Raw genomic sequence first — 27,066 nt, forward strand, 5'->3', positions numbered from 1 at the left:
GGGTCCTGTTTGCAGAGGATCGTTTATCATCCGAGTCTTGCTCGTTTGCACCCACGCATGCCTGAGAGTTCGCTAACCGTGGGTGTGCCCTCATTTACCAGTTCAGGACATGGCCTGCTGAGCTCAACATTTATTCTCCCAGATGGTGCTAAAATAATACACGTTCTCCGTTGAGCAAAAAACCTGCGCACGTGAGAAGAGTTTGTGATACAGGTTGAGAAGAATCCCTGTGAACTAGGGCATGGAACAGTCTACACGTGTGGAAACATGTTATTTTAAAATTAAATGTCTTTGATAGAGTCAAGAAGTTGAGAGTGGAAGTATGTAAACATGTATAGTTGATTACTGTATCATCTCCAAATTCCGCTCTTTGCTTATTCATACTCCATGGTAATTGCTTAGCGAGTCCTTTCTTAGTAACAGTGTATAAAGGGTTGAAGGGAGCCAGGCAAGACCAGACATTTTCAAGCCCCTTTCACCAGATCCCAAATAGCCAATTTTACACCTCAAAGTACTGAAACGGATATATCTTCCTAATAAGTTATTTATTTAGCAATTATTAAATAACAGGCACCCTGCTAAGCCTTTTACATTAAATCACACGATGTAAATTACATCCTGTTTCACTCGCAACTCACGAGGTAACATGCAAATTTTACCTAGATTCCACATCGAATAGTATTTGTGTGAAATACCATGTCGCGTGAATGTCTACTAGGAAGAGCTGAACAGACAAGTCACTCAAGGTTCCCTTAGCCCTTAGCCATCTTTGTAGATTTTAGCCGACAAACCGAAAGGGCAAAGCGCAGAACCTTTTTGATCGCTATAATTTAAAAGATTTCCATTCAAGTTTAGCTTCGTTACCACCTTACAGCGAGTATGCTTGCTGCTAAGATGAAAGTCTCGATTTTTAAACGGGACGAGTAGGATCCGGTCTCTGCCCTTAAACCCAATTCTCAGCGCCCAACTGAGGTGCCCTGGACTGAGGCGGGGTCTGGACGGGTCTGTCGCTCATGGGGAGCCTCGGAACCCACGCAGTGGAAGGAAGAGGCGGGCGCTAGGGCCTGGGGAGAGAGCAGCAGACACCCACCGATTCCGGTTTCCGGGTTTGGCTTGCTGTCAGCGGCCCTCGTCACGTGAACATGCCGTCACGTGACAGCGTCTGTGGGCCTCGCGTCGGGGTAAAGCCGATCCGGTTGGATTGCAGGGAAAAGAGAGCGGTGGGGCAAGATGGCGGCGCACCTGTCCTACGGGCGAGTGAACCTGAACGTGCTGCGCGAGGCGGTGCGTCGCGAGCTGCGCGAGTTCCTGGACAAGTGCGCGGGAAGCAAGGTGAGGGACAGTGCGCGGCGACACCTCCCTCCGGCGCCGTCCGGCCTGGCCTGATCAGGTCCCTGACCGCCTGGGCTTCAGGTGTACGAAGTTTCCTAGGGCTTCCAGGAGGAGAGCTGGCGGGAATGCTAAGTCGGGGAGAGGGGCCCGCTGCTGGGGCCTGGGGCGTCCAGCCCGCAGTCCGCGTGGCATCGTGATTGTTTCATGGCAGCAGAATAAGCCACCGTGCTGTCTCAGCCTCTAGTGAACCAGCTTGTGGTCAGGTCGAGGGGCGGATCTGGTGCCCCCGAGCTCCCACCCCAGACACGGGAACTGGTGATGCGGGCCCGGCCCAGGGACGTAGCTGGTCCGGTGTCCATTCATTACAAAGATCATATGTGTCGTTACAAATCATACCCTCAAAAGTATGAAGCACCAGCACCTTACAACCTGCTGCTCCCTCGGATTATGAGAAGTTGTAGCTATTTAAGGTTTTAACGTCGGCTTCCTTAAATAGTATTGTTCCTCTTGTTAGACGTTTATTAGCACCCAGATCACAATGGAATCAGAAACCGTAGATTAGAGACTTCATAGGATTTCTTTTAAGTGGTATTACCTCTCCTCTCTCCCCTTAGGATTTATCAGTCCCTCTAAGTAACTGGCAATACAACTCTGAAGAGAAAAGGAAAATTGGGGAAACTCAGGAATCAGTATTAGAAAAAATAGGACCTCAAGAGGTAGAGTGGATGCTAGAAGCAATTGAAAGAAAACAAAAGCAGGCTAAGTCCTACGTGCCCAGTTCAAGCTCAGGAAATAAATGTGAAATCTGAATGAGATCATGGATTGTATCAACGTCAATATCCTGGTTGTAATACCTATTGTACTATAGTTTTGCAAAATGTTTCCACTGGGGGAAACTGGGCAAAGTGTACTAGGGGGTCTCTGTGTTGTTTCTTACAACTGAATATTAATCTACAGTTATCTCAATAAAAATTTCAATTAAAAATGAAAGAAAAAGAAATCACACTGGAGTTTAGCAGTGGTAGGGCCCCAGAGCACTACCCTGTGGGGTCATTAAGTCCTAGGTTGGAGTCCTGACTCCCTTATACTGTGTACGTCCAAGTTCCCTATATGGCCTTGGACGTTACTTAAACTTTCTGAGCCTTTAAAAATTTCCTCTTCTGGGACTTCCCTGGTGGCGCAGTGGTTAAGAATCCTCCTGCCAATGTAGGGGACACGGGTTTGAGCCCTGGTCCGGGGAGATCCCACGTGCTGTGGAGCAACTAAGCCCATGCACCACAACTACTGAGCCCACGTGCCACATCTACTGAAGCCGGTGCGCCTAGAGTCCGTGCTCCGCAACAAGAGAAGCAGCCACAATGAGAAGCCCCCGCACTGCAACGAAGAGTAGCCCCTGCTCGCCGCAACTAGAGAAAGCTCGCATGCAACAAGACCCAAAACAGCCAAAAATAAAAATTAATTAGTTTAAAAAATAAAGTATACAATTCAATTTTAAAAAATTTCCTCTTCTGTCAAAATAAGATTTGTAATACCTATATCAGAGGTTTTAATTTTTATAATTCGATTATATGATACTTATATATAAAATACAAGTTGAGGACTTCCCTGGTAGTGCCGTGGTTGGAATCCGCCTGCCAATGCAGGGGACACGGGTTTGAGCCCTGGTTCATGCCGCAGAGCAACTAAGCCCTTGTGCCACAACTACTGAGCCTGCGCTCTAGAGCCCGTGAGCCACAACTACTGAGCCCGAGTGCCACAACTCCTGAAGCCCGTGCACCTAGAGCCTGTGCTCCGCAACAAGAGAAGCCACCGCGATGAGAAGCCGTAGCCCCCGCTCGGGAGAAAAAGCCTGCGTGCAGCAAGAAAGACCCAATGCAGCCAAAAATAAATAAATTAATTAATTAAAAAATAAGATAGGGCTTCCCTGGTGGCGCAGTGGTTGAGAGTCCACCTGCCGATGCAGGGGACACGGGTTTGTGCCCCGGTCCGGGAAGATCCCACATGCTGTGGAGCGGCTGGGCCCGTGAGCCGTGGCCGCTGAGCCTGCGCGTCCGGAGCCTGTGCTCTGCAACGGGAGAGGCCACAACAGTGAGAGGCCCGTGTACCACAAAAAAATAAATAAATAAATAAAAAATAAAATAAAAGTTGAGTTGTTGCAATTGGCAGTTTCCATATGGTTCAGTCTAATAATAATACCATGACACAGATACACAGCAAAGTACCGTCCTTGTTTCCTTTGAGGACAGTGACTAGGTCTTAACTTTCCCACTTACCACCAGTAACATCACTTACCCTGATGCTATTTTTTTAAGACCTGTAGGATATGAATGTGGCCAGAGCCAGTTACAATCTTTGTTAATTCAGACCTTGAGGCCAATAGTCCTACTATGTATGACTGCTATTTTCTGTTGGTATTGTTGAAATTCCTGATATTAACTGTAATGAGAGAATGTTTCTCCCCTCTTATAGGCAATAGTTTGGGATGAGTACCTCACAGGACCATTTGGCCTGATTGCACAGTATTCACTACTGAAGGTAAATGAGCTATTTGGGTTTTGTTCAGGGATTGATAATTCTGTACTTTAGGGACCTCCCTGGCAGTCCAATTAAGACTCTGCGCTTCCACTGCAGGGGGTGAGGCTTCAATCCCTGATCTGGGAACTAAGATCCCGAATGCCGTGAGTTGCGGCCATAAATTTAAAAATTAAATTAAATTTAAAAAAAAAATAATTCTGTACTTTAGTAATAATAATAAGTTTACATTTCCTCCTGAGTAGTTGGCTTGCAAGGCTGTTTGGTTTTTATAAACACCGATACCAATGCCTGGCTAACATTTTGTATACAGCAGTCCTTCGGCTGATGATTCTATACTGATCCTAATTACTAGCATTGTATTATGTGACTGTTACCTGGTGTCTTTGATAGTGCATCACGTGAGAGTCATTTAAATTCAGATACAGTAGCAGTGACTTCATCCTGAAACCTTGTCCTTTACACAGCTGGCTTTGGGAAATCTAAATTTTGATAACAGAGTATTGATGTACATTTGACTGGGAGTGTTTATGATGTCTGAGTCTGGATACCATACGTAAATTTCAGGGGTTTTGTTAACCTTTTGTGTGTGTGTGTTTTCCTAGGAACATGAAGTGGAAAAAATGTTCACGCTTAAAGGAAGTCGTTTGCCAGCAGCTGATGTCAAGAATATTATTTTTGTTGTCAGACCCAGGCTAGAATTGATGGATATAATCGCTGAAAATGTGCTCAGGTATCTCTCAGAGCTCTTGTTTGGGCCAAAAGAAGTTAATCCTTCTCGTGGTTTTAATGTCCTGAGCTTTTCATTGTGAACCCCTTCTCTTGCCAGTACTTTGGAAAGTGGTCTTTTGGAAAAACTGGGACAGGCACGGAAGAATACAATTAAGAAAAGTGGGAAACTTGTGACATTGTTCAAACAGTTTGAGAGGGCGGTTATCATAAATCCCCATTGTTTCAGGACAGCTAAAAGTTTGGACGTGTATCAGTAGAAAGGACACTGATTTTAAAAACAAAAAACAAACAAAACACCTCTAACGGTTATACTGAATATAAGGTGCTTGAATTTCATAAGCAAAGTAAGAGCTGATTAAAATTTTATTTAGCATCCAGTCTAGAGAGAGGAAGTTCTCTCAGCCCAGTCTGTACTCTGTGGTATAATCGATTGATGTGGCCCCTAAAATCTTAAAAGCATATGGGCTATTTTGAGAAGTCCAGTGTCGAGGAGAGATAGGAGTCAAGAGTGATGTTTCGTTTTAATATGAGGCGCTGTGCCTGCATTGGTTTGGTTAAAGAACAATTTGTTTTCAACAAGACACAGATATCCTGCTTCAATAAACCTGAGAGCTTTAATGCCCCCATAAATAGTTTAAGAGAAAGCTAGAAAATGCAAATACCGGCTATGAATCAACGCTTTCCTGTCAGGGAAAAAAAAAAGAGAGAGAGAGAGCGAGAAAGCGACTGTTAACAGTTTGGGTCTGAAAGTCAATGTTCATTTGTTTATCTAGCCAGCATTTATTTAGTGCCTCCTGTGTGCCCGGCCGTTTGAATAAAGTAAGTGAAAGAGTCTGTGACTCTAAAGAGCTTGTAAGCTAACAAATGTTCCTTCTTTTGCAGTGAAGACAGACGTGGCCCAGCAAGAGATTTCCACATTTTGTTTGTGCCACGACGTAGCTTATTGTGCGAACAGCGGTTGAAGGATCTGGGTGTTTTGGGATCCTTTATTCATAGGGAGGAGTACAGCCTAGACCTCATTCCATTTGATGGGGATCTCTTATCCATGGAATCAGAGGGTGCTTTCAAAGTAAGTTTGGCGTTTTCTTTTTTAACGTCAGGCTTTAATTTTTGCCAGATTTGTGAACATGATGGTCATGTTAATCTCAGGTGTACAAGCAGAGTGATTCAGTATTTTTTGCAGATTATATTCCATTATAGGTTATTACAAGATATTAGGTGTAATTCCCTGTGCTATACAGTAAATCCTTGTTGCTTATCTATTTTATGTATTCTAGTTTGTATCTGTTGATTCCATACCCCTAATTTGTCCCTCCCCCCTTCCACTCCCCACCAGTAACCGCTAGTTTGTTTTCTATGTTTCTGTGTGTCGGTCTCTGTTTTGTGTATACATTCATTTGTATTATTTTTTTAGATTCCACATATGAGTGATGTTATGTAGTATTTGTCTTACTTCACTAAGCATAATATTCTCTAGGTCCATCCATGTTGCTGCAAATGGCAATATTTCATTCTTTTTAGTTTTTTGAGGAACCTCCATACTGTTTTCCAGTGGCTGCACCAATTTACATTCCCACCAACAGTGTAGCAGGGTTCCCTTTTCTCCACACCCTCTCCAGCATTTATTATTTGTAGACTATTTTTTTAAATTAATTTTTATTGGAGTATAGTTGCTTTACAATGTTGTGTTAGTTTCTGTTGTGTAGCAAGGTGAATCAGCTATACATATACATATATCCCCTCTTTTTGGGATTTCCTTGTCGGTTCTCATTAGCTATCTATTTTATACATAGTGGTGTATATATGTCAGTCCCAATCTCCTAATTCATCCCACCCTCCCTCCCCCCGCCTTGGTATCCATATGTTTGTTCTCTACATCTGTGTCTCTGTTTCTGCTTTGCAAATAACTGATGGCCATTCTGACCAGTGTGAGGTGATACCTCATCGCAGTTTTGATTTGCATTTCTCTAATAATTAATGATGTTGAGCATCTTTTCATGCGCCTATTGGCCATCTGTGTGTCTTCTTTGGAGAAATGTCTATTTAGGCCTTCTGCCTATTTTTTGATTGAGTTGTTTAGTTTTTTGTTATGGAGTTGTAGGAGCTGTCTGTATATTTTGGGAATTAAGCCCACGTCGGTCACATCATTTGCAAATATTTTCTCCCAGTCCATAGGTTGTCTTTTCGTTTTGTTTATGGTTTCCTTTATTGTGCAAAAGCTTATAAGTTTGATTAGGTCCCATTTGTTTATTTTTGCTTTTATTTCTATTGCCTTGGGAGACCGACCTAAGAAAACATTGGTATAATTTATGTCAGAGAATGTCTTGCCTATGTTCTCTTCTAGGAGTTTTATGGTATCATATATTATATTTAAGTCTTTAAGCATGGCACGTTTTTAGAACTGGGCATTTATCTTTTCGTTATAAGAGTTTTAAGAATTCTTAATATATTCTGGATGCAAGTCTCTTACCAGATATTTGATTTGCAAATATTTTCTCCCATTCTGTGGGTTCTTTTCACTTTTTGGTGAAAGGGATATCTCAGTGCACCAAAGATTTTAACTTTGATGAAGTTCGATTTATCTTTTTTTCTCTTGTTGCTTATGCTTTTGGTGTCGTATCTGATCTAAGGTCACGAATTTACTCCTATGTTTTCTTCAAAGAATTTTACGATTTTGGTCCTACATCTAGGTCTTTGATGGGTTTTGAGTTTATTTTTATCTGATGTGAGGTCGGGGTCCAACTTCCTTCTGCATGTGCAGATATGCATGTGGATATCCATGTGTTCCAGCACCATTTGCTGAAAGAGTATATTTTCCTCAGTTAATTGTCTTGGTACCCTTGTCGAAAATCAGCTGTCCCTAAATGTGTTTATTTCTGGTGTCTCAGCTCTACCCCATTGATCAGTATGTCTGTCCTTAATGCCAGTAACACACTGTCTTGATAAATGTAACTTTGTAGTAAGCTGTGAAATTTGGAGGTATGAGCCCTTCAAAGTAGTATATCACTTTTTTTCTTTCAGTTTGTGTTGTTTTAGTCTTAATAAATCCTTCTCTACCTGAAGACATAGAAAATCTTGTATTTTCCTTTAAAAGTTTTAAAGTTTTGCTTTTCATGTTCAGGTCTTTAATTCAGCTTGAACCATGTGTTTGGAGTGTGTGGTGTGAAGTAGGGACTAATTTATTTTAATCTGTATTTTTCCATATGAGGCTTATTTATTTTTTCCATATAGTGCCAGTTGTTCCAGCGCAATTTTTCCCCACTGATTATTTTCGACGCATGTTTGTTAGCAAATATGTGTATCTTTGTTCCCCAGTTCTGGATGGTTTTTCCAAATGTAATTTTATATATTGGTTTTGTTTACAACTTTATTTCAAAGAATGCTTTCTCTCATAAGAATATTACTTTATGTTGAAAAAAGTAATTTGAAAATCTTTCATAAACATAATCTGTGTACATGAAAATTTTCTTTGAGTAAGAAAGGGTACAGAATGAAAAGTAAGCCACTCTCCACCCAATTCTCAAAATGCCATACCTCCCAGAAGCAATCACTATCCCTCGTTCTTTTTTAATTTGTTTTTGGAAGTGCTTTAGGCAGCTACAGCTCATAGTATATATGAGCTTTTATTCAAATGGTAGCATATCCTATATAACTTCGGTAACTTACGTTATTCTCTTAATAATATATCTTGGAGTCATTTTCTACCATCTATGAAAATACTTTTTTATTCTTAGCTGAAGCTGCATACTGTTCCATTGTTTGGATGTACAATGATTTATTAAGTCAGTCCCCTTTTGAAGGACATTTTGTTTTTTCTCATCTTATGCTTTTAGAGGCAGTGCTACAGTGAATTACCTCATGCATAGATCACTGTACACGTGGGCCCTGTATCTGTAGGCTCTTTTTTTTTGCGGTACGCGGGCCTCTCATTGTTGTGGCCTCTCTCGTTGCGGAGCACAAGCTCTGGACGTGCAGGCTCAGCGGCCATGGCTCAGGGGCCCAGCTGCTCCGCAGCATGTGGGATCTTCCTCGGCAGGAGGACTCTCAACCACTGCGCCACCAGGGAAGCCCTGTATCTGTAGGCTCTTTACCTGCCTTTGACATTTGTCTATTGACTTAGCTTATGGTAGTTTTTGCTATGCGTACTTTCTTAGTGTAATCATATTTATCTGTATTTCCTTCTTTGAGTTATGCGTATGTGACGTTGATGCTGCTGGTCTGGAGACTAGAACTTTTGAGAACCACTGGTGTTGTGCAAAAAATTATTTGAAACTCTTTCTTCCCTAGTATGTTGTTACAGTGACCACTGCTTTCAAAGAGTGAACCTGAGGAAGAGCTCAGTGGCGCCACTGATGAATTTTATAACCAGGAGAGTTTCTTGGCTCTTCTTTTCAGCCATGTTCCCCACTGATTTGCTTACAGTAAATCTCTTCCAATGATGGTACAGATTTCCCATCCCCCAACATTTTATATGAAAATTTTCAAATATACAGAAAAGTTGAAAGAATGGTACAGTGAACACCCGTATGCTCATCACCTAGGTTCTGAAATTAACATTTTGCTATATTTGCTTTATCACGTAGCTATAATGGTATACCCTCATGTAATTAATTCACATCCGTGTAATTAATGTGAATTGGTAGCAGCTGAGGAAAACCTGTCCTGGCATGACAAAACCTGTCCAGAGGAGAGATTTCCTGTTTATTTAACCTCTGGTTTGCAAAAAAGAACAGAATTCTTTTCTGCTGAGAATTTCAAGCCCTTGGCTTACATATGTTCACTTAAGATTCTATTTTAGAAGTCAGAGATTTCGCCTGGATAATAAAGCTGAGAGTTCTACCTAATGTTAAATTCAAGCCCGATTTCTGATAGAGTTGAGGTCATTTTACTTATTTATGTGATTTTAAACAGTGAGCATAATTTAGCTTTTCGTGGCATCAGGAGGCACGTGTAGATCTCTCTGTGCTTTGGGGCTGTGATTATGACCGTATTGCACTGCACAAAACGTGGGAATTAGAGTTCAGCTCATTGAACTCTAATGCTCAGTCACAGGGCTTAAACTATTGGGGCCTCAAATGTATATATAGAAATCAGTATACATAAAATCTACCTACCTCCTTTGTAAAAACTGCAAGGTAGGGCTTCCCTGGTGGCGCAGTGGTTGGGAGTCCGCCTGCCGATGCAGGGGACACGGGTTCGTACGCCGGTCCGGGAAGATCCCACATGCCACGGAGCGGCTGGGCCCGTGAGCCATGGCCGCTGAGTCTGTGCGTCCGGAGCATGCGCTCCGCAACGGGAGAGGCCACAACAGTGAGAGGCCTGCGTACCGCAAAAAAAAAAACAAAAAAAAAACTGCAAGGTAGCGGACGGTAGAGGCCTCCCTTCTGAGGCGGTGGTGCGGGCGCTACTCGCTGGGGCTCTGCTCCCCCGCACGAGCCCGCGCATCCTTCCCGTTGAGGTCCCCGCGTGGCGCGACCAGGCCCGGTGGCACGGATGTTTCCATGCAGGCGATTTTGACAGCAGTCATCATACCAAGCTATTATGAAATGTGATGTCAGTCTGGAGGACGGATAATATATAAGCCAGTTCTTGACACGTTGTCTACACGGAAACATCTGAGACCATCAGTCCACTTCACTTTGCCATTGAACACGATCCCTATAAGCATATAATACATAATTGTTGAAATGTAACTAAAATGTGGAAAACATGTATATCTTCTTCTGGCTCAAGGAATATTATTATAAAAGAGTTAAAAACTGTGGCCTCTCATTTATACAAATGGAAAATTGTATTGACTTCTCTCAAGTAGTAAGGGAAGGGAAGAAAAATAAAGTTTTCTCCAGCCCGTGCCCTAGTCACAGTACCATATTTTTTTCTCCTTAAGACTTTCAAAGCAAAGTTTAAAGGACCTGCATGATTGAATGAGTTTATGTTGTCCTTTTAATAATTTTAGAATGTCAAGTTTTCCTTGAAAGGTCTTACTTCTTACATGGTGTGCTAGACTGGCTGGTGTTACGTGAGTGAAGCGCTATAATTTTAGTTAAAATCAAAACCGCCTGCCCTTTTTTTCCCCAACCTGAAGTAAGAATTGCCTACAGTTAAGTCACGAAAACAAACACATTCCAAGTAGTTACAAGTACACCTGTTTAAAATTCATTTTCATTGGTTTGATAAACAGAGAAAAACAAAACAAAACAAACAACAAACAAAAAAACTGCCAGGTATTCTATCGTGTAGGCATGTGGGACTTTGGGGTCAAAAAATATGTGAATTTGAATGTTAATGGGTATTAGCATTTGTCCCTCCAAAAATGTCCTCATGGCTTGAAATACCAGGTGATTCCACAAGCACAGAATACAGGGATATTAGTACAAATAATCATCCCACCACCAATTATAATAGAGCAAAAAATTCAAGATTAATATGTCATCAACTTTTAAATTTTTTTTAAAAAGAATTACAAAAAGAATGTCTATAGTAATACAACTTTTTAAGTTTAAAAAAATGAATATGATTTTGAGAGATATTCCCTAATTTTTTTTTCTTGAATTTTTAGCTTAACTCTGCTCTGATAGGGAGTTTTAGGTAATTTTTCAAGAAAGTATGTCTTCAGACATTCTTGAGTTGGACATGTCATATGCAGTGAAATGTTAAAACCATCAGACTTGGAAGAGCCGCCAAGCACTCTCCCCAGGCTCTTTCCAGGCACAGCCCTCCTTCCTCCCTGGGTGGAGCACACGAGTCCCACCCCCTTGTGCTTAATGCCTCCAGTGTCCCCTCCCTCCTGGCTTTGGAAGCTAGAAGCACGTTGGGAGGGTCGGTGAGGGGTGTCTGGTACAGTGTTCCATTTTGACTTATGAGTGGATGATGATTGTAAAAAAAAAATAATAATCCAAACAATTTCTAATAATAAAAGCTAACATTTGTTAAGGACTTACTATATGTTTCAGGTACTGGGATGAAATGTTTTACATGCAATTACCTCATTTAATCCATATACTATGTTGAATATACTCCCTTCTGCAGACACTAAATAAGGCACAGAGAGGTTACCTAAGTGGCCAAGGGCACCAGTTGGGAAGTGACACAGAGTCAGACAACCAGAGTCAAGAACCTGTGCTCTTACCCATGTCAGAACTGCTGGAGTCTCTCTTCTCACTTCCTAGCTGGTTTTGTATATATTTTTGGTCCCTTTTTCTACGCAGAAAAGTATAATTTTGTCTACTTTACAAAATATACCCTGTATATTTTATAAGGTAAAATATATTTTCTGAAAATGAGATCACTCTCTAAAGATTCTTCAGCCGCCCCTTTCTCATTTCTCAAGATGTTATGGCCTTCATTTGCTGTCGGTACATATGAAATTGGCGTCATGTTTGTAAAAACTGCCAGGTGTTCTGTTGTGAGGTCATCTGGGACTTTGGGGGGTCAAAGAATATGTGCGCTAATGTGGCCCTCCCACGGTGTCCTCCTAGCCTTTACACTCACAACGGTGAATGAGAAAGCCCAGTCCCTGTGTCAGTCTTTCTTAATCAGTAGCTTATTCAAGAGCTGATAAACTAAGAGGAGTGCCTTCCAGAAGGCTCTGCCACGGGAGAATTGCTGCCATAGCTGCCCCCGACGGCAGAGCTGTTGGCCTCCTGGCCTGGGCTGGACCCGAGTCTGCAGCTTCCTGGCAAAGTGGGGAATTAGTGGAAACGGTCTTACCCAGTGGCTGCGTAGTCCCAGCGCCAGACAGAGGTGGGTGCCTCATGCACCCAGATGACCATGACCGTAACCGGCCCTTCCTCCCCGCAGGAGTGCTACCTGGAGAGCGACCAGACCAGCCTGTACCACGCAGCCAAGGGGCTCATGACCCTGCAAGCTCTGTACGGGACGATCCCCCAGATCTTTGGGAAAGGAGAGTGCGCCCGGGTGAGAAACGGCAGGTGCTTCTGGTGGTGGAGGAAGGGTCCCCTGGTCCCCAGGAAGGGAAGGAGTGGGAATCTGTTTACAAATACAGTCAGTCCTTTTTATTTGGCAATTCACCTATTTACTGAAATTTATTTGTAGCCCCCAAATCAGTATTCACAGTGTTTTGTGGACATGCTCAGAGCGGCAGTAATTTGAGTTGTCCAGTATGCATGTTCCCAGCTGAGGTCACTCAGAGCAGCCCTGTGCCTTCAGCTCCTACCATAAACAAGTGTCCTTTTTGCCGCTATATAATGCCATGCGCTGCTCGGTGCCACTTTTTTTTTTTTTTTTTGCATTTTTGTGCTCTTTTTGATGGTGATTTTGCTGTTTAAAATGGCCCCCAAAGGTGGTACAGAAGCACTGTCTAGCGCTCAGAGCGCAGGGAGGCTGTGATGGGCCTTAGGGAGAAATCTCGTGTTAGATGAGCTGCGTTCAGGCCTGAGTGATGGCGTTAGAGAATCAACGTCATATATTTAATGTGTCTTTAAACAGAAACGCACATAAGACAAGGTTATATATTGATCAGATGACAAAAATGTTATAACCAGAGGTTCGCGGCACCCTAACCCTGATTGCCCCTCGGGGCAGTGGTTCGGTATTTGCTGGTTCAGTATTCACAGCAACTTTATAGAACAGAGCTACTGTGAATAACAGAAATAGACTCTCTGAACTAGGCCCCGTTGAGAAATAGCTGCTGCCACTGGCTAAAGTGTAAGTGTTGGGACAGGCAGCCAACAGTGAATGCTTTTCTGTAGCTGCTTATTTCTTATCCATCTCACTCTTCCACCGTTTTTCTCCTTTTTTCACTTTTTTGATTCTTTCCATTTTTAGCCAAATTTTTTAATCTGCTTATTCCCAGGAGGGTCCCACCTGATCCCATGTTTTGTTTCCAGCAAGTGGCCAATATGATGATCAGGATGAAGAGAGAGTTTACAGGGAGCCAGAACTCAATATTCCCTGTTTTTGATAATCTCTTGTTGCTCGATCGGAATGTGGATTTGTTAACGCCTCTTGCCACTCAGCTTACGTATGAAGGACTCATTGATGAAATTTATGGCATTCAGAACAGTGAGTAAAGTAACACCTACTTTTACTAATAGGTAATCTGATAAAAATATCCAAAAGGTCGTTTTTTTAGAAGGTGCTTCCTTTTCAAGTAAATCAGAGAATATTTGAAAAAAATAAAAATGCTGACTTTAGACCTGCAGACGCTAGGATTAAACGACATCTGAGGGACTTCCCCCGCAGTCCAGTGGTTAAGACTTCACTCTTCCAATGCAGGGGGCATGGGTTCAATCCCTGGTCAGGAAACTAAGATCTTGCATGCCGCACGGTGTGGCTAAAAAAAAAAAAAAAAATTAAACGACATCTGAGCAAACTACCATTGTCCGTCACACAAGGGCTGGCTGATGTTTACTGCACAGGACTGTGCTTGCCCGCTGTGAGCAGAGGCCAAGGGCTAAATAAACAGATGGCTCTGCAGTTGGAGAACATAGATGCCGTGGCAGGCAGTTGTTCAGGAAAGCTTCTGGAAGAGGTGGCCTTGGTACTGGGTTTGGAAAAAGGGGTAGAGTTTGGGGGGGTTGCTGGCGAGGGGCAGGTGGCATAATACCTGCAGGGAACCATGGGACGACCAGCTTGCTGAGGCAGAGAGCACAGCTGGGACATTCTGGGGAAAAGGCTAATACGGGAGGTTGGGACACTCGACGGAAGATTTGAAGGCCTGCTAGAGTTTAGGCCTGACAAACTGTTGGGGTCAGAGGTCACAAATGTTTTATTTGGTTTTGGTCCACATGATGTTTGTCTGTTTCTGTCAGCATTTAAAATTGGAGAGAATTTTTAATAATAATCCTGATGGATGCCATGTCTTTTTTTGTTTTGTTTGTTTTGTTTTTGTTTTTGTTTTTGCGGTACACAGGCCCCTCACTGTTGTGGCTTCTCTCGTTGCGGAGCACAGGCTCCGGACGCGCAGGCTCAGCGGCCATGGCTCACGGGCCCAGCCGCTCCGCGGCATGTGGGATCTTCCCGGACCGGGGCACGAACCCGTGTCCCCTGCATCGGCAGGCGGACTCTCAACCACTGCGCCACCAGGGAAGCCCTGCCATGTCTTTTTTTTAATTTATTTTTATTTTTTTGGCCATGCCACACGGCTTGCGGGATCTTAGCTGCAGGGATCAAACCCAGGCCCTCGGAAATGAAAGCACGGAGCCCTAACCACTGGACCGCCAGGAAATTCCCATATATACCATGTCTTTAAAAACATCTGAAGCTCTGGCGACCCCGAGGTCACATTCCCACATTGCAGCTGGTGCCCAGCGGAGATCCCGCTTTAGACATGCCCCTGTCTCCAGTTTATGACAGGTCCCACCACTCCCTCTGTCCCATCCAGGCCCCCTTCTCTGGTTTCCATCAGCCCCTGACCTCTATTGCCATCCTGAATTACATCACAGGGAGCCAAGGAACAGCCTAGAAGGAGAAAACACAGAGACAGAAAACAGACTAGTGGTGGCCAGGACTCGAAGAGGTTGGGGAGTGACTGCTTATTGGGTGTGGGGTTTCCTTTTGGGATAAAAAGGTTCTGGAACTAGGTACTAGCTGTGGTTGTACAAAGTTGTGTATGTACTAAATGCTACTGCACTGTTCACTGTAAAATGGTTAAAATGGTAAATTTTATGTTATGCGTATTTTAACCATAAGGATGGATAGATAGCCGAGGGAATGGGTGAAGACACAGCCATGAAGAGGGGTTTCCACAAAACAAAGAGTCTTTAGTGATAAAGTTATAAAAAGTCTTATTTTTAAATTATTTGTTCCAAAAGATGACATCTTAAATACTTTTTAAAACTCCATTTCATTGACAGAGGAGTTCTGTGCTGGATAGTAGGAGGGAGTCAAAGAAACGAGGTAGCAGGGCTGTTGGAAAAAAAAAAAAAAAAAAACAGAAGGAAACAAGGGTGCCTCTCCTCTCATGGTCCCAGAGAGTGAAACACCCAGGAGACCATTAAAGGGAGCTAGAGTTTAGAGCAGGGAGATGACCTGTGAGGCAGCCTCAGGGGGCTCTGTCTAAGACAGGTGAGAGGTAGGAGGGGATTCTCCAAGAAGAGAAGGAATATGTATAAATTCCCAGTTTCTCTGCAGCAAGTTTTTTCCATAATATGAGTCAAATATCAGTTAAGGGAAAATTGGAAAAATAAAGAAGGAAAACATAGATCTCCCGTTATCCCTGAAGCCCTACCCCCCAAACCTTGGGACAGCCAATGTTAATATTTTGGTGTATTTCCTTATAGTCTTTTTCTGTGCAGAGTTTATTTTAGTTAACAAAAAATAAATAGCATCAGCTTGTCCAAATTATTCTGAACCTCTTTTTTTGTCGTTTTTTTTTTTCACCTCGCGGCTTGCGGGGTTCCCCCACCAGGGATTGAACCCTGGCCCAGTGAAAGCATGGAGTCCTAACCACTGGACCGCCAGGGAATTCCCTGAATCTCTTTTTTGATTTGGTATAATATGAGCATTTTCTCAGCATATGCATAATTTTAACAGCTTAATTAAAATCCATAATATATATTATACCGTGATTTGCATAATCCTTCCCCTAATGTTGGGCATTTTAGGTTGTTTGGGGGTTTTTTATGGTTATAAAAACATCTGTATACAAAAAATTTTTTTCATATAGCATATTACTTTCTTTCGCTACATTCTCTGATGTGGGATTTTGGGGTCAAAGGTGTTAACGTTATAAGGCCCTTGATTCATATTGCCAAGCTTCTTAGAGTTAAACCGGTTTATAGGCAACTCATAAGGGCGTGTGGGGTGTTCTCGGAAATGGTGACTAAGTTGGTTTGGGAGGAACAGAGACGGGAGAAGAGGGTTAAGGCTGCTTAGTGGAGGGACTGGATGCTGTGCTGAGGAATTTGGGAGCTTGTTCTAGAGCGGGGTGGACAACTTCTGTAAAGAGCCAGATAGCAAATATTTTAGGTCATGCAGTGCCTCTGTGGAATCTCACTTCTCCTTTATAATGTGAAAGCAGCCCCAAATGAGACATAATGAAAAGGCATGGCTTTGTGCCAATAAAACTTTATTTATAAAAACAGGAAGTGGGCTTTCAAACTATTTTCGACAACAACCTATAGTAAGAAATGTATTTTATATCATGACCTAGTACATGCACACATATGTGTGTGTGAAACTGAAGCAACATTTTATTTAAAAGAAAAACCACTCTACTTCATGTGATGCACTATGGTATTTAATGTTTTGTTTGTTTATAATGCTAATTGCAACCCACCAACTTGATTTCATGATCTACTAATAGGACATGACTTACAGTTTGAAAAATGCCGGAAGATAATGGGGAGAGCCTTGTAATTTTTTTTAAGTGAAAAAGTAACGTGATCCCTGAATAAGTTCAGGAACTGATCATTGCTGCAGTGCTTCAGATAGGTGCCCCCAAAGAAAAGTGGAACCATGATATGAATATTCAAGAGTCACTACATTCTGTACTTTGATCGTGGAAAAATCAGAACCTCAGTGCTATACTCCAGTTTTTTCTAAAGCCGGCTTCCATCCTCTCCTAAGTTGGAAGATTCTGTTTTGTGCCTGAGCACTTGACTGGTTCTTCCATTAAATGCACGCAGAGCCTTGTTCCCTTCCACTGTTGTTCAGGTTACGTGAAATTACCTCCGGAGAAATTTGCACCTAAGAAACAGGGCGATGGTGGTAAGGACCTTCCCACGGAAGCAAAGAAGCTTCAGCTGAATTCTGCGGAGGAGCTGTATGCTGAGATCCGAGATAAAAACTTCAATGCAGTGGGCTCCGTGCTTAGCAAGAAAGCAAAGGTGATCTCTGCAGCATTTGAGGTGAGACGGTTTGGTTGTCATCCTGATTCTGGCTAGACTGCCCACCCCACGAAGGAAGGAAGAGCTGCCAGAAGTGCAGCCACTAAGCAGAGCTGCAGTTCTCATCCTAAGAAACTGCGGACTCAGCCATTGGAGGACCCAAGATTTTCTTTTTAAACTTCTTCCCAGATCCATGAGAAAAGGTGTTAAGTTTTTCTCCTTTTGGGGGAGAAAGGGGTAGTGTTTGCAGTTTACAAGCTTTCACCGTAAATATTTGTTTTACCTTCCTTTTAATTATTTCCTATCTCACTTAAGAGGAAGGCAGCTGTAAAAAAAAAAAAAAAAAAAAAAGGAAGCCAGCTGTACTCTAAATAAAATATCCTCTATAATAGAACTTGCAATTTGGGCCAAAAGCTCCCAGTTTAGCCAACATGCAGGGGACCCTGCAGATAAGATAGGTGATAATAAGAGTGAAATCCCAGCAGCCCAGAGCTTTTAAATTGGCGGCTTCATTATCACCTTCCTGCCTCCTCTTGTCCCACCACTGATTTATTCTTGGTTAAAGCTCATTTTTGAAACATGAGAATTCAGTAAGATGCTGAACTCTGTGTATTTAATCTTTGGAAACTTATTTGGGAGAATTTTTGAAGGCTGATTTTTTTTTTACTGAGTGTGTATTCCAGGTTTCATCTTTCTTAGGAATTGTGTTTGCTAATTGATTTTCTTCAAATTTCTGAAGTTACTTTTGGCTTAAATTACTAAATTTTGCAAAAAAAAAAATTTTCTCATCACCCAGGAAACTTCTCTTTATTCATGGACAGTATTCAAGATTGAGTTCAGCAGTAAGAATGGATTTTTTTCTATTATGGAGGAAATGTTTTGCCATTTATGTTCCCCTCTTAACATGTCTTTGTTTTAATTTTTTTACTCAGAAATGTTTGTGGACAACCTAGTACTGTCCCCCACAAATACTAATCACAATATGATCTGATGCCTGGAAAGAATAAACATTAGGCATTTGCTCCCTTAAAAAGTACTAATGCGGGCTTTCCTGGTGGCGCAGTGGTTGAGAGTCTGCCTGCCGATGCAGGGGACACAGGTTCGTGCCCCGGTCCAAAAAGATCCCACATGCCGCGGAGCGGCTGGGCCTGTGAGCCATGGCCGCTGAGCCTGCGCGTCCAGAGCCTGTGCTCCGCAACAGGAGAGGCCACGACAGTGAGAGGTCCGCGTACCGCAAAAAAAAAAAAAAAGTACTAATGCAGTGAACAGGAACAACGAGCCTATCTTTTCTGTTTTTCTGGGTCATGTTGGAGGTGGGTTTGGCCTGATTTATTTGTATTCTGTTCTTTCTCATTAGTATAAATTAAAGGTCCTCTAAGCAATACAAAGAACAGAGCACTTAAAATATTTTCCCCGCTCAACGGTTCTGCTGTTTTCCGTGTTTCAGGAGAGGCACAACGCCAAGACCGTTGGGGAGATCAAGCAGTTCGTTTCGCAACTGCCCCACATGCAGGCAGCAAGGGGCTCCCTCGCAAACCACACCTCGATTGCAGAGCTAATCAAAGATGTAACTAGTGAGTATCCTTGGGAATGATCGTGCTCACCTGGGGCTGACTTGCACGCACTGTGACTGACACCGTGATCATTGGCACCACAGTACTCCCTTGGGAAGGTCAGCTCTGTTTTAACACTGTATGTTATTCTCAGTGTTAAGTATTCGAATGTTTATAGTCAAAAATGTTCCCTTTGTGGTTAACTCAATTTTTTTCATTATTAAAATCATGTAATCATATGATAAAATGTTTGGAATATCAAAAAGAGAAAAAAATTCTTCCCATAACATGAGGCGGTTAATTTTTCAGTCTGGTTTTTTTCCTGTTGTTAAGGATTACTTAATTAGAGCAGCATCATGTTTCTGTTTTAGTTCTTGTTTTTCTCTTGAAGACTCTCTGCAGAATTGGTAGAGAGCATATGTTAAGTATTTTGAAAGGGCTTGGAAGATGTGTTTACTCATTAAAACACAGGCTGTAAAAGCTGAGCTGGAGATTGTTCCATGCCCTGTTTTATAAAGTATACTTTGAATCTTATATAAAAGTGTTGGAAAATCAGTCCATTGTTTTCATATTAATAGAAGTGGAAATCAAGTGAAACTGGGTTGGATCTGATGATGCAAGTAAAATGCTCTTTCAAAATTAGCTTTCATTGATACTGAGAAAAAATTCTTGAGTCCTTATTAGCGTCCTAAGGATAGCAAAGGGGTGCAGTGGTCGACTGTTTCTAGATGTCATTTAGGAGCTCAGGGTTGAAAGGGTTTCCATGTTTCTTAGAAGATTCTTTTCAGGTGACGATTTGAACTTTTTGCTTTCTTTTGTGTGTGTCTTGTTTCTTAATCATGCTCTGTGTATAAAAGGGTTAACATTAATTTCTTAGTTACAAATTTGCTAATTCCATTTTAGCTTCTGAAGACTTCTTTGATAAATTAACAGTGGAGCAGGAGTTTATGTCTGGAATAGACACTGATAAGGTATGTGTACAATAAAACTGTTCTAACATAATTGATCCCTTATCAAACGTAAGATTATACCTAGAAAAGCAATTGCTTTGATTCCCATGCCTTGTCTACATTTTTTTTTTTTTTTAAGATGTTGGGGGGCGTTTCCCTGGTGGCGCAGTGGTCGAGAATCTGCCTGCCAATGCAGGGGACACGGCATGAGCTACTGAGCCTGCGCGTCTGGAGCCTGTGCTCCGCAACAAGAGAGGCCACGATAGTGAGAGGCCCGTGCACTGCGGTGAAGAGTGGCCCCCGCTCGCCACAACTAGAGAAAGCCCTCGCATAGAAATGAAGACCCAACCCAGCCAAAAATAGATAAATAAATAAATTTATAAGATGTTGGGGGTAGGAGTTTATTAATTAATTTATTTATTTTGGTTCACGGGCCTAGTTGCTCCACGGCATGTGGGATCCTCCCAGACCAGGGCTCGAACCCGTGTCCCCTGCATTAGCAGGCAGATTCTCGACCACTGCGCCACCAGGGAAGCCCCTTGTCTACATATTTTGAAGAGCAAATGCAAAATGTGAAAACAGAGATTTTATCAAGTATCATATATTTAACGTTATCCTATGCAAGGCACTTTCTGCAGTGCATGGAGAGGTGAGACCCAGCCCCTAAAATCAAAGACCTTTAAGGACTATAATAGATAAATGAATAGATTTGCTTTCTGAGAGGATTGATCATATAATTTCCCTTAAATACTCACTTCTATTACTAAATTTAAAATTATTCGATTTATGAAAATTCCCATCTTCTAAAAAGATTCCTGTCACTTTATGCTGATAAATTGCTGCTGTTATGGTCACACACCCGGGACATGCAGCAGCCTCTCCCAAGGTTGTCCGTGGAGACAGGTGAGTCCAGACAGGCCGCTGGATTGCCTGCGTGTGCCCTCACTGCCCTGCACTCCCCATCGCTGGTGTGTCTCCATGGTGACGGGGATGCGTGTAGCAGGGGCAGAGGAGCTACTTCGGAGGGGGCTTAGGGACAGTGAAAAAAAGAATGAACCGTTCTCCCACTCATCTCCTCTTTTTTTGTTTTCATTTTTTATTTTATTTTGGAGTATAGTTGATTAACAATGTTGAGTTAGCTTCAGGTGCACAGCAAAGTGATTCAGATATGTATATACATACATATACACACACATGTATAGGAATAGATTATGGTATCTTTTCAAATTCTCTTCCCATCCAGGTCACCACACAATATTTGACTTTGAAAAATAATAGTAAATATCAAGTTCTTTAGGTCCCCAAACCAGATGCTGGTACTGGTATATATTTTGTTTCCAGGTCAACAGTTACATTGAGGATTGTATTGCCCAAAAGCATCCGCTGATCAAGGTGTTAAGACTAGTTTGCCTCCAATCCGTGTGCAATAGTGGACTCAAACAAAAAGTTTTGGATTATTACAAAAGAGAAATCCTGCAGGTCAGTATAGTTTTAAATTACTAATTTGCCAGGGGAGAAAACATCTTTTTAAAAAAATACTTCCCAAAGCTGCTATTTTGGTATAGTGTTTCCACTGTCTTTTAAATTTTTTAATACATGGAGGGATTGTCCTTAGTATTCATTGTTTACTGTGTTTGCATAATAATAACAATAGTTAATGTTTATTGAGCTTTCACTATGTGCCAGGCTCAATTGGAAGAGCTTTATGTGTATTCATTTGTTTAATCCTTACAACAGTGCTGAGTTGTATACTCTTACCATCCCCATTTTATGGATGAGAAAACTAAGGCACAGAGTAGTGCTATAACTTGCCCAAGGTCACCAGCTAGTATGTGGCAGAGCCAGGGATAAAACCCAGGTAGCCAGGGTCTAGTGCTCTTGTTGTTAACCCAACTATTCGATGGAGGAAGGGGACTTTTTGCACATTTCTGATGATGATTCTTTAGCCAACTTACTTAAATCAAGACTGTTACTTTATAATAAGGAAAAGCCCACCCTTGTTTTTAAAATTCTCCCTTCTGTTTAAAAATGTCTCAGGCACTATTTATTTGCTATTACTAGTCACAGTTAAGTATGTTAGTGTTAAAACTAAATACTCATTCAGGTTGGGTTTTGGGGGGTTTTTGTTTGTTTGTTTTTTGCCTTTTAAAAAGTTACACAAATGACACGTGCATTCTCATCATATAACGTTCAAACAAAGCAGAAGTACATGGTGCAAACCATGACCCTCCCCCGCCTCCCCCCATTTCCCTCCCTGGAAGGGACCAATGTCAGCAGTTTGGTTTGTGTACTTCCAGATTCCTGTCTTTGCATCTATGTACAAAGAATGTTTACATACACAGACCATGGGGCGAGACCAGCTGGATCCACGTCCCAGCTCTGTTACTCATTAGCTGTGTGACCTTGGGCAAGTTATTTAAACTTCTCTATAAAATGGAGATAATAGTGGCTACCTTGTGGGGTTATAATAAGAATGACTGAGTTAACATATGTAAAGCACTTAGAACACACCAGTGCCCCCCGCCATAGAAAGTATTATATAAGTGTTAGCTATTATTATTACTTACTATATCTTTTTTGACAAAAATAAAATCCTACTATACGTAATAGTCTTCTTATATTTTTTTGTTCTTAAGAATAAATCCAGAAGGTCTTTCTTATCAGGATGTATAGATCTGCCTCTTTCTTTTTTTAATAGCTAATTATATCCCATATAAAAATATACGATAACTTATTTGATGCTCACTTAAGTTGGGTCCATAAATTGTGACTTTAAAGTAAAAAAATTTACATCATTCTTTGAGTGATCCAGTGAGCTGGATTTGCTGTAATGGCAAGCAGTTTTGGGGCAGGCTTCATCCCTGCCCTGCACCTGTGCCCATGGATGGTCGTTGCCTGGACTTCAGTAACATGCCCCAGAGTACAAACCAGTGGATTTGTTGCAAGTGCTCTTTTTTTTTTAATTGAAGTAGAGTTGATTTACAATGTCATACCAATCTCTGCTGTACAGCACAGTGACTCAGTTATACACATAAAGACATTCTTTTTTTCATATTCTTTTCCATTATGGTTTATCACAGGATATTGAATAGAGTTCCCTGTGCTCTACAGTAGGGCCTTGTTGTTTATCCATCCTATATATAATAGTTTACATCTGCTAACCCCAAACTCCCAGTCCTTCCCTCCTCACCCCCCTTTCCCCTTGGCAACCACAAGTCTGTTCTCTATGTCTGTGACTCTGTTTCTGTTTTGTCGATGGGTTCATCTGTGCCATATTTTAGATTCCACATGTATGTGATATCACATGGTATTTGTCTTTCTCTTTCTGACTTACTTCACTTGGTATGATAATCTCTAGTTGCATCCATGTTGCTGCAAATGGCATTATTTCATTCTTTCTTATGGCTGAGTAGTATTCCATTGTATATATGTACCAGATCTTCTTTATCCTTTCATCTGTCGATGGACATTTAGGTTGTTTCCATGTTTTAGCTATTGTAAATAGAGCTGCTATGAACGTAGGGATGCATGTATTTTTTGAATTATAGTTTTGTCTGGATCTATGCCCAGAAGTGGGATTGCTGGATCATATGGCAACTCTATTTTTAGTTTTCTGAGGAACCTCCATACAGATTTCCATAGTGGCTGCACCAACTTACATTCCCACCAACCGTGTAGGAGGGTTCCCTTTTCTCCACACCTCCTCCAGCATTTGTTATTTGTAGACTTTTTAATGATGGCCATTCTGACCCGTGTGAGGTGGTACCTCATTGTGGTTTTGACTTGCATTTCTCTAATAATTAGTGATGTTGAGCAGCTTTTCATGTGCCTACTGGCCATGTGTACGTGGAAGTGCTCTTTTTTGAAAGTCGCAGAAACCGTTTTCCTGATTCAACTTCTCTTACAGACATACGGCTATGAGCACATATTGACCTTATACAACCTAGAGAAGGCTGGCCTGCTGAAACCACAGACAGGGGGCAGAAATACTTACCCAACCGTCCGGAAAACGTTACGCCTCTGGATGGATGATGTAAACGAGCAAGTAAGACGCTCCTGCTCCTCACCTCATTTGAGTTCCCAGTTAACAGGTTATTGCAACGACATACGCTACTTGATCTCCGCATCCACCTTGTTTTCTAACGACAGTTTTCTAATGCTTTGGAGAAAGTCGTGCATTCGTGTGGATCCCAGCAGGAAGCATAGGGTGCTCTGGCACTGGGTAGTTTGAGGGAGTTTCATAAAGACGGGGTGGACCAGAGAGAGGCAATGCAGTGGGGAACCCTCCCCAGCTGAGGCCTGAGGGCAGGGGAAGGGGGCTGTTCCAGAACTGGGAGAGAAGAGCTGTGTGGCCAGGCCGTCTGACAAGCCGAGGGACACAACCAACCTCTGGCAGCACCACAGAGGGGAAGTCAGGGCAACAACTCACGCTGCCGTCCTCTCTCCAGTTTCCAGCTGGTGCAGAGCCCACGGGGCCGCCTCTGGGGCACAGAGCAGGAGAAATGCGGGAGGGTCAGGCAAAGATCCAGTACAGGGAAAGCAAACGGTGAGAAGCAAGGCTCCTCCCACTTCCAACCTCAGTTTCCTCTCAGAGGCGAGCACTGTAACCAGTTTGTAATCTATCCTTCCAGAAAGATTCTGTGTACAGACAAACATTTTTACATAAATGGTGCATATTCTATACCACTGGTCTCCAAAGTAGGGTGCGCTTTGCTTTATGTTTATTGTTTACTCCAATCTTTCTAAGTTTCATTTTTCTTATTTTCTTTTTTGGTTTTTCATAAGGGACTTTATTAGGCTGCGTCTTGCCGCAAAAGCTAACAGTCTCCTGCCTCAGTAGCAAAATTGGATTGTTTTTGTCCAGTGGGAATATAGATAATCTTAATTCCTGTGTTGTACAACGTAAGTCATAGATTAGTTCAGCTCTTCACAACGCTGACCTCTTTCCCCACCCCACCCACTACTTAACACTGTATCTTGAAGAGCCTTCTGTGATCTCATTCTTTTAAGTTCTTTTTAATTGCTACATAGGGACTTCCCTGGCGGTCCAGTGGTTAGGACTCTGAGCTTCCACTGCACGGGGCCTGGGTTCGATCCCTGGTCGGGGAACTAAGATCCCTCAGGCTGAGTGCCAAGGCCAAGAATAAAATAATTTTTTTTTTTTTTTGCGGTACGCGGGCCTCTCACTGGTACGGCCTCTCCCGTTGCGGAGCACAGGCTCTGGACGCGCAGGCTCAGCGGCCATGGCTCATGGGCCCAGCCGCTCCGCGGTATGTGGGATCTTCCCGGACCGGGGCACGAACCGGCGTCCTCTGCATCGGCAGGCGGACTCTCAACCACTGCACCACCAGGGAAGCCCTAAAATAATTTTTTTAATTAATTGCTACCTAGTGGTTTTTCAGATACATCTTATTTTATGATTTATCAGATTTCTACTGATAGAAATTCAGGTCGTTTGCAGTCCTTTGCTAGTTCGCACAGTGTTGCAGTTAATATCTTTGTGCTTTGGTCTTTTGTCCTCTAGAGTACAAGTCCCTCTGTGGGATAAGTGTCTGAATGTGGAATTGCCGTGTTCAAGGGTTATATTCTCGCCTAGGGAGTTCCACTTTACCATCCAAGAAGTTTCTTGCCAAACCAAGTAACAATTTTTCATCTTCAGTACCTATAGATGCTTTGAGTGGCTGTTGAAGATTTGAGTCAAAAGTGAACCTTTGGCTGCTAAGAACAGAGCCCAGCAGGGGTGGATTGGAACAGGATATTTCAATATTGGAGCAGGCTATTTCGGGGGTTTGTGTTTCTGCCTTCAAAGCCAAATCAAATAATTTTGGGTTACCCCACAAGCCACAGTTAGGCGGCTATATGTCTCTCTCTCGCTCTCTCTACAGGCCTTTTTTCCTTTAATTATTTAACAGAATCCCACGGACATATCGTATGTGTACAGTGGTTATGCCCCTCTCAGTGTGCGCCTGGCCCAGCTGCTTTCCCGGCCCGGCTGGCGGAGTATTGAGGAAGTTCTGCGCATCCTCCCAGGGCCCCACTTTGAGGAACGGCAGCCGTTGCCCACAGGGCTACAAAAGAAACGTAAGTCCACGGCCCGTATCCACAGATGATTATGTAGTGTTAGTGTGCTTTTCACGTATTATGCAATTGCTTTGTAAAATACATTTGTAAAGTACTTAGGAGTCAGAGTCCGATATACATACCTCTTTTGTTAGTTGTGAATTATATTGTAAGTGCTAGAACCCATTACTCCCTCAGGAGGAGCCGCTTTCAACCTCTGAACTGAGGATCTCAGAAGTTAGAAAAAACATAGAGATCAAAATCATGGTCCTGAGTTTCAAATGAATTGTCTGTACCAAGACATATATGACTACTTTTCCTTAGGAATGGTGTAATTTTTTTAAGTGGTGGGGAGAGGAGCATCAATAATAATTCTGTAAGCATCAATAAACATTCTGAAATGTTTATATCTTAGGTCAACCGGGAGAAAACCGCGTCACTCTGATATTTTTCCTCGGGGGTGTAACCTTTGCTGAAATTGCTGCCCTGCGATTTCTTTCCCAGCTGGAAGATGGAGGTACAGAATATGTCATCGCCACCACTAAGCTAATAAACGGGGCCAGCTGGATAGAGTCGCTAATGGAAAAACCTTTCTAGGGCGTTCAAAGGAGACTTACCGGTGAACTGCAGAATAAACGGCTCCTTTGAAGAAGTTGCTGGAAGGAAGTACAACCCCATGGAGGAATAATATGAGAATACAGAATTTACTTTGGGGTCAGCTTGTTAAGTTATGCTGTTTTCTCCTTTCTGCTTGTCTTTTGTGTTCCTAATTTCTTAAAGAAAGAAGAATGGAAGAGAATCAGCCAGGGTAAAAGACATAACAGTTTTTAATGTTCTGAGCTCAGGATCTTCATTGGAGACCTCTGGAAATATATTAAGGATGGTGGGATGGATAATCTATACAGCCACACAGATGGGTCCAGTTCTTAAGAAAGCAGGGACCAAGCAGATAAAAATGAAAATAAAAGTGGAAGGTCTGACCCCTAATAAATAGTGCTGAATTTCTTAAAGGTGCATCATGCCTAGGGCAGTGGCCGAGTGTTGGGGGCCTAGGGCTAGTATTATCACTGAGTTGAGATTTCTTTTTCCTGCAGAACATGGCACGTTACATTCAAT

The 27,066-nt window shown here is 42.4% G+C and overlaps 1 protein-coding gene across 1 annotated transcript; it reads left to right on the forward strand.

Moving 5' to 3' along the window:
• The first annotated feature begins 1,180 nt into the window (after window positions 1–1,180).
• Window positions 1,181–26,940, forward strand: VPS33A (VPS33A core subunit of CORVET and HOPS complexes). Its single transcript, XM_082668449.1, has 13 exons — window positions 1,181–1,332; window positions 3,802–3,867; window positions 4,470–4,597; window positions 5,479–5,665; window positions 12,397–12,513; window positions 13,446–13,620; window positions 17,215–17,408; window positions 18,835–18,961; window positions 19,844–19,911; window positions 21,232–21,369; window positions 23,798–23,935; window positions 25,803–25,971; window positions 26,366–26,940. The coding sequence occupies exons 1-13, from the start codon at window positions 1,231–1,233 to the stop codon at window positions 26,545–26,547; spliced, it is 1,791 nt and encodes a 596-aa protein (XP_082524575.1). The 5' UTR covers window positions 1,181–1,230; the 3' UTR covers window positions 26,548–26,940.
• The last annotated feature ends 126 nt before the right edge of the window (window positions 26,941–27,066 follow it).

Source organism: Grampus griseus (assembly GCF_964374135.1).
Source record: "Grampus griseus genome assembly, chromosome: 12".
Taxonomy (NCBI): Eukaryota; Metazoa; Chordata; class Mammalia; order Artiodactyla; family Delphinidae; genus Grampus; species Grampus griseus.

Coding starts and splice junctions, on each gene's coding strand:
- VPS33A (XM_082668449.1), top strand. CDS start 1,231: ATGGCGGCGCACCTGTCCTACGGGCGAGTGAACCTGAACGTGCTGCGC. Junction 4,598..5,478: donor ATCGCTGAAAATGTGCTCAG/GTATCTCTCAGA, acceptor CTTCTTTTGCAG/TGAAGACAGACGTGGCCCAG. Junction 17,409..18,834: donor TGATCTCTGCAGCATTTGAG/GTGAGACGGTTT, acceptor TCCGTGTTTCAG/GAGAGGCACAACGCCAAGAC.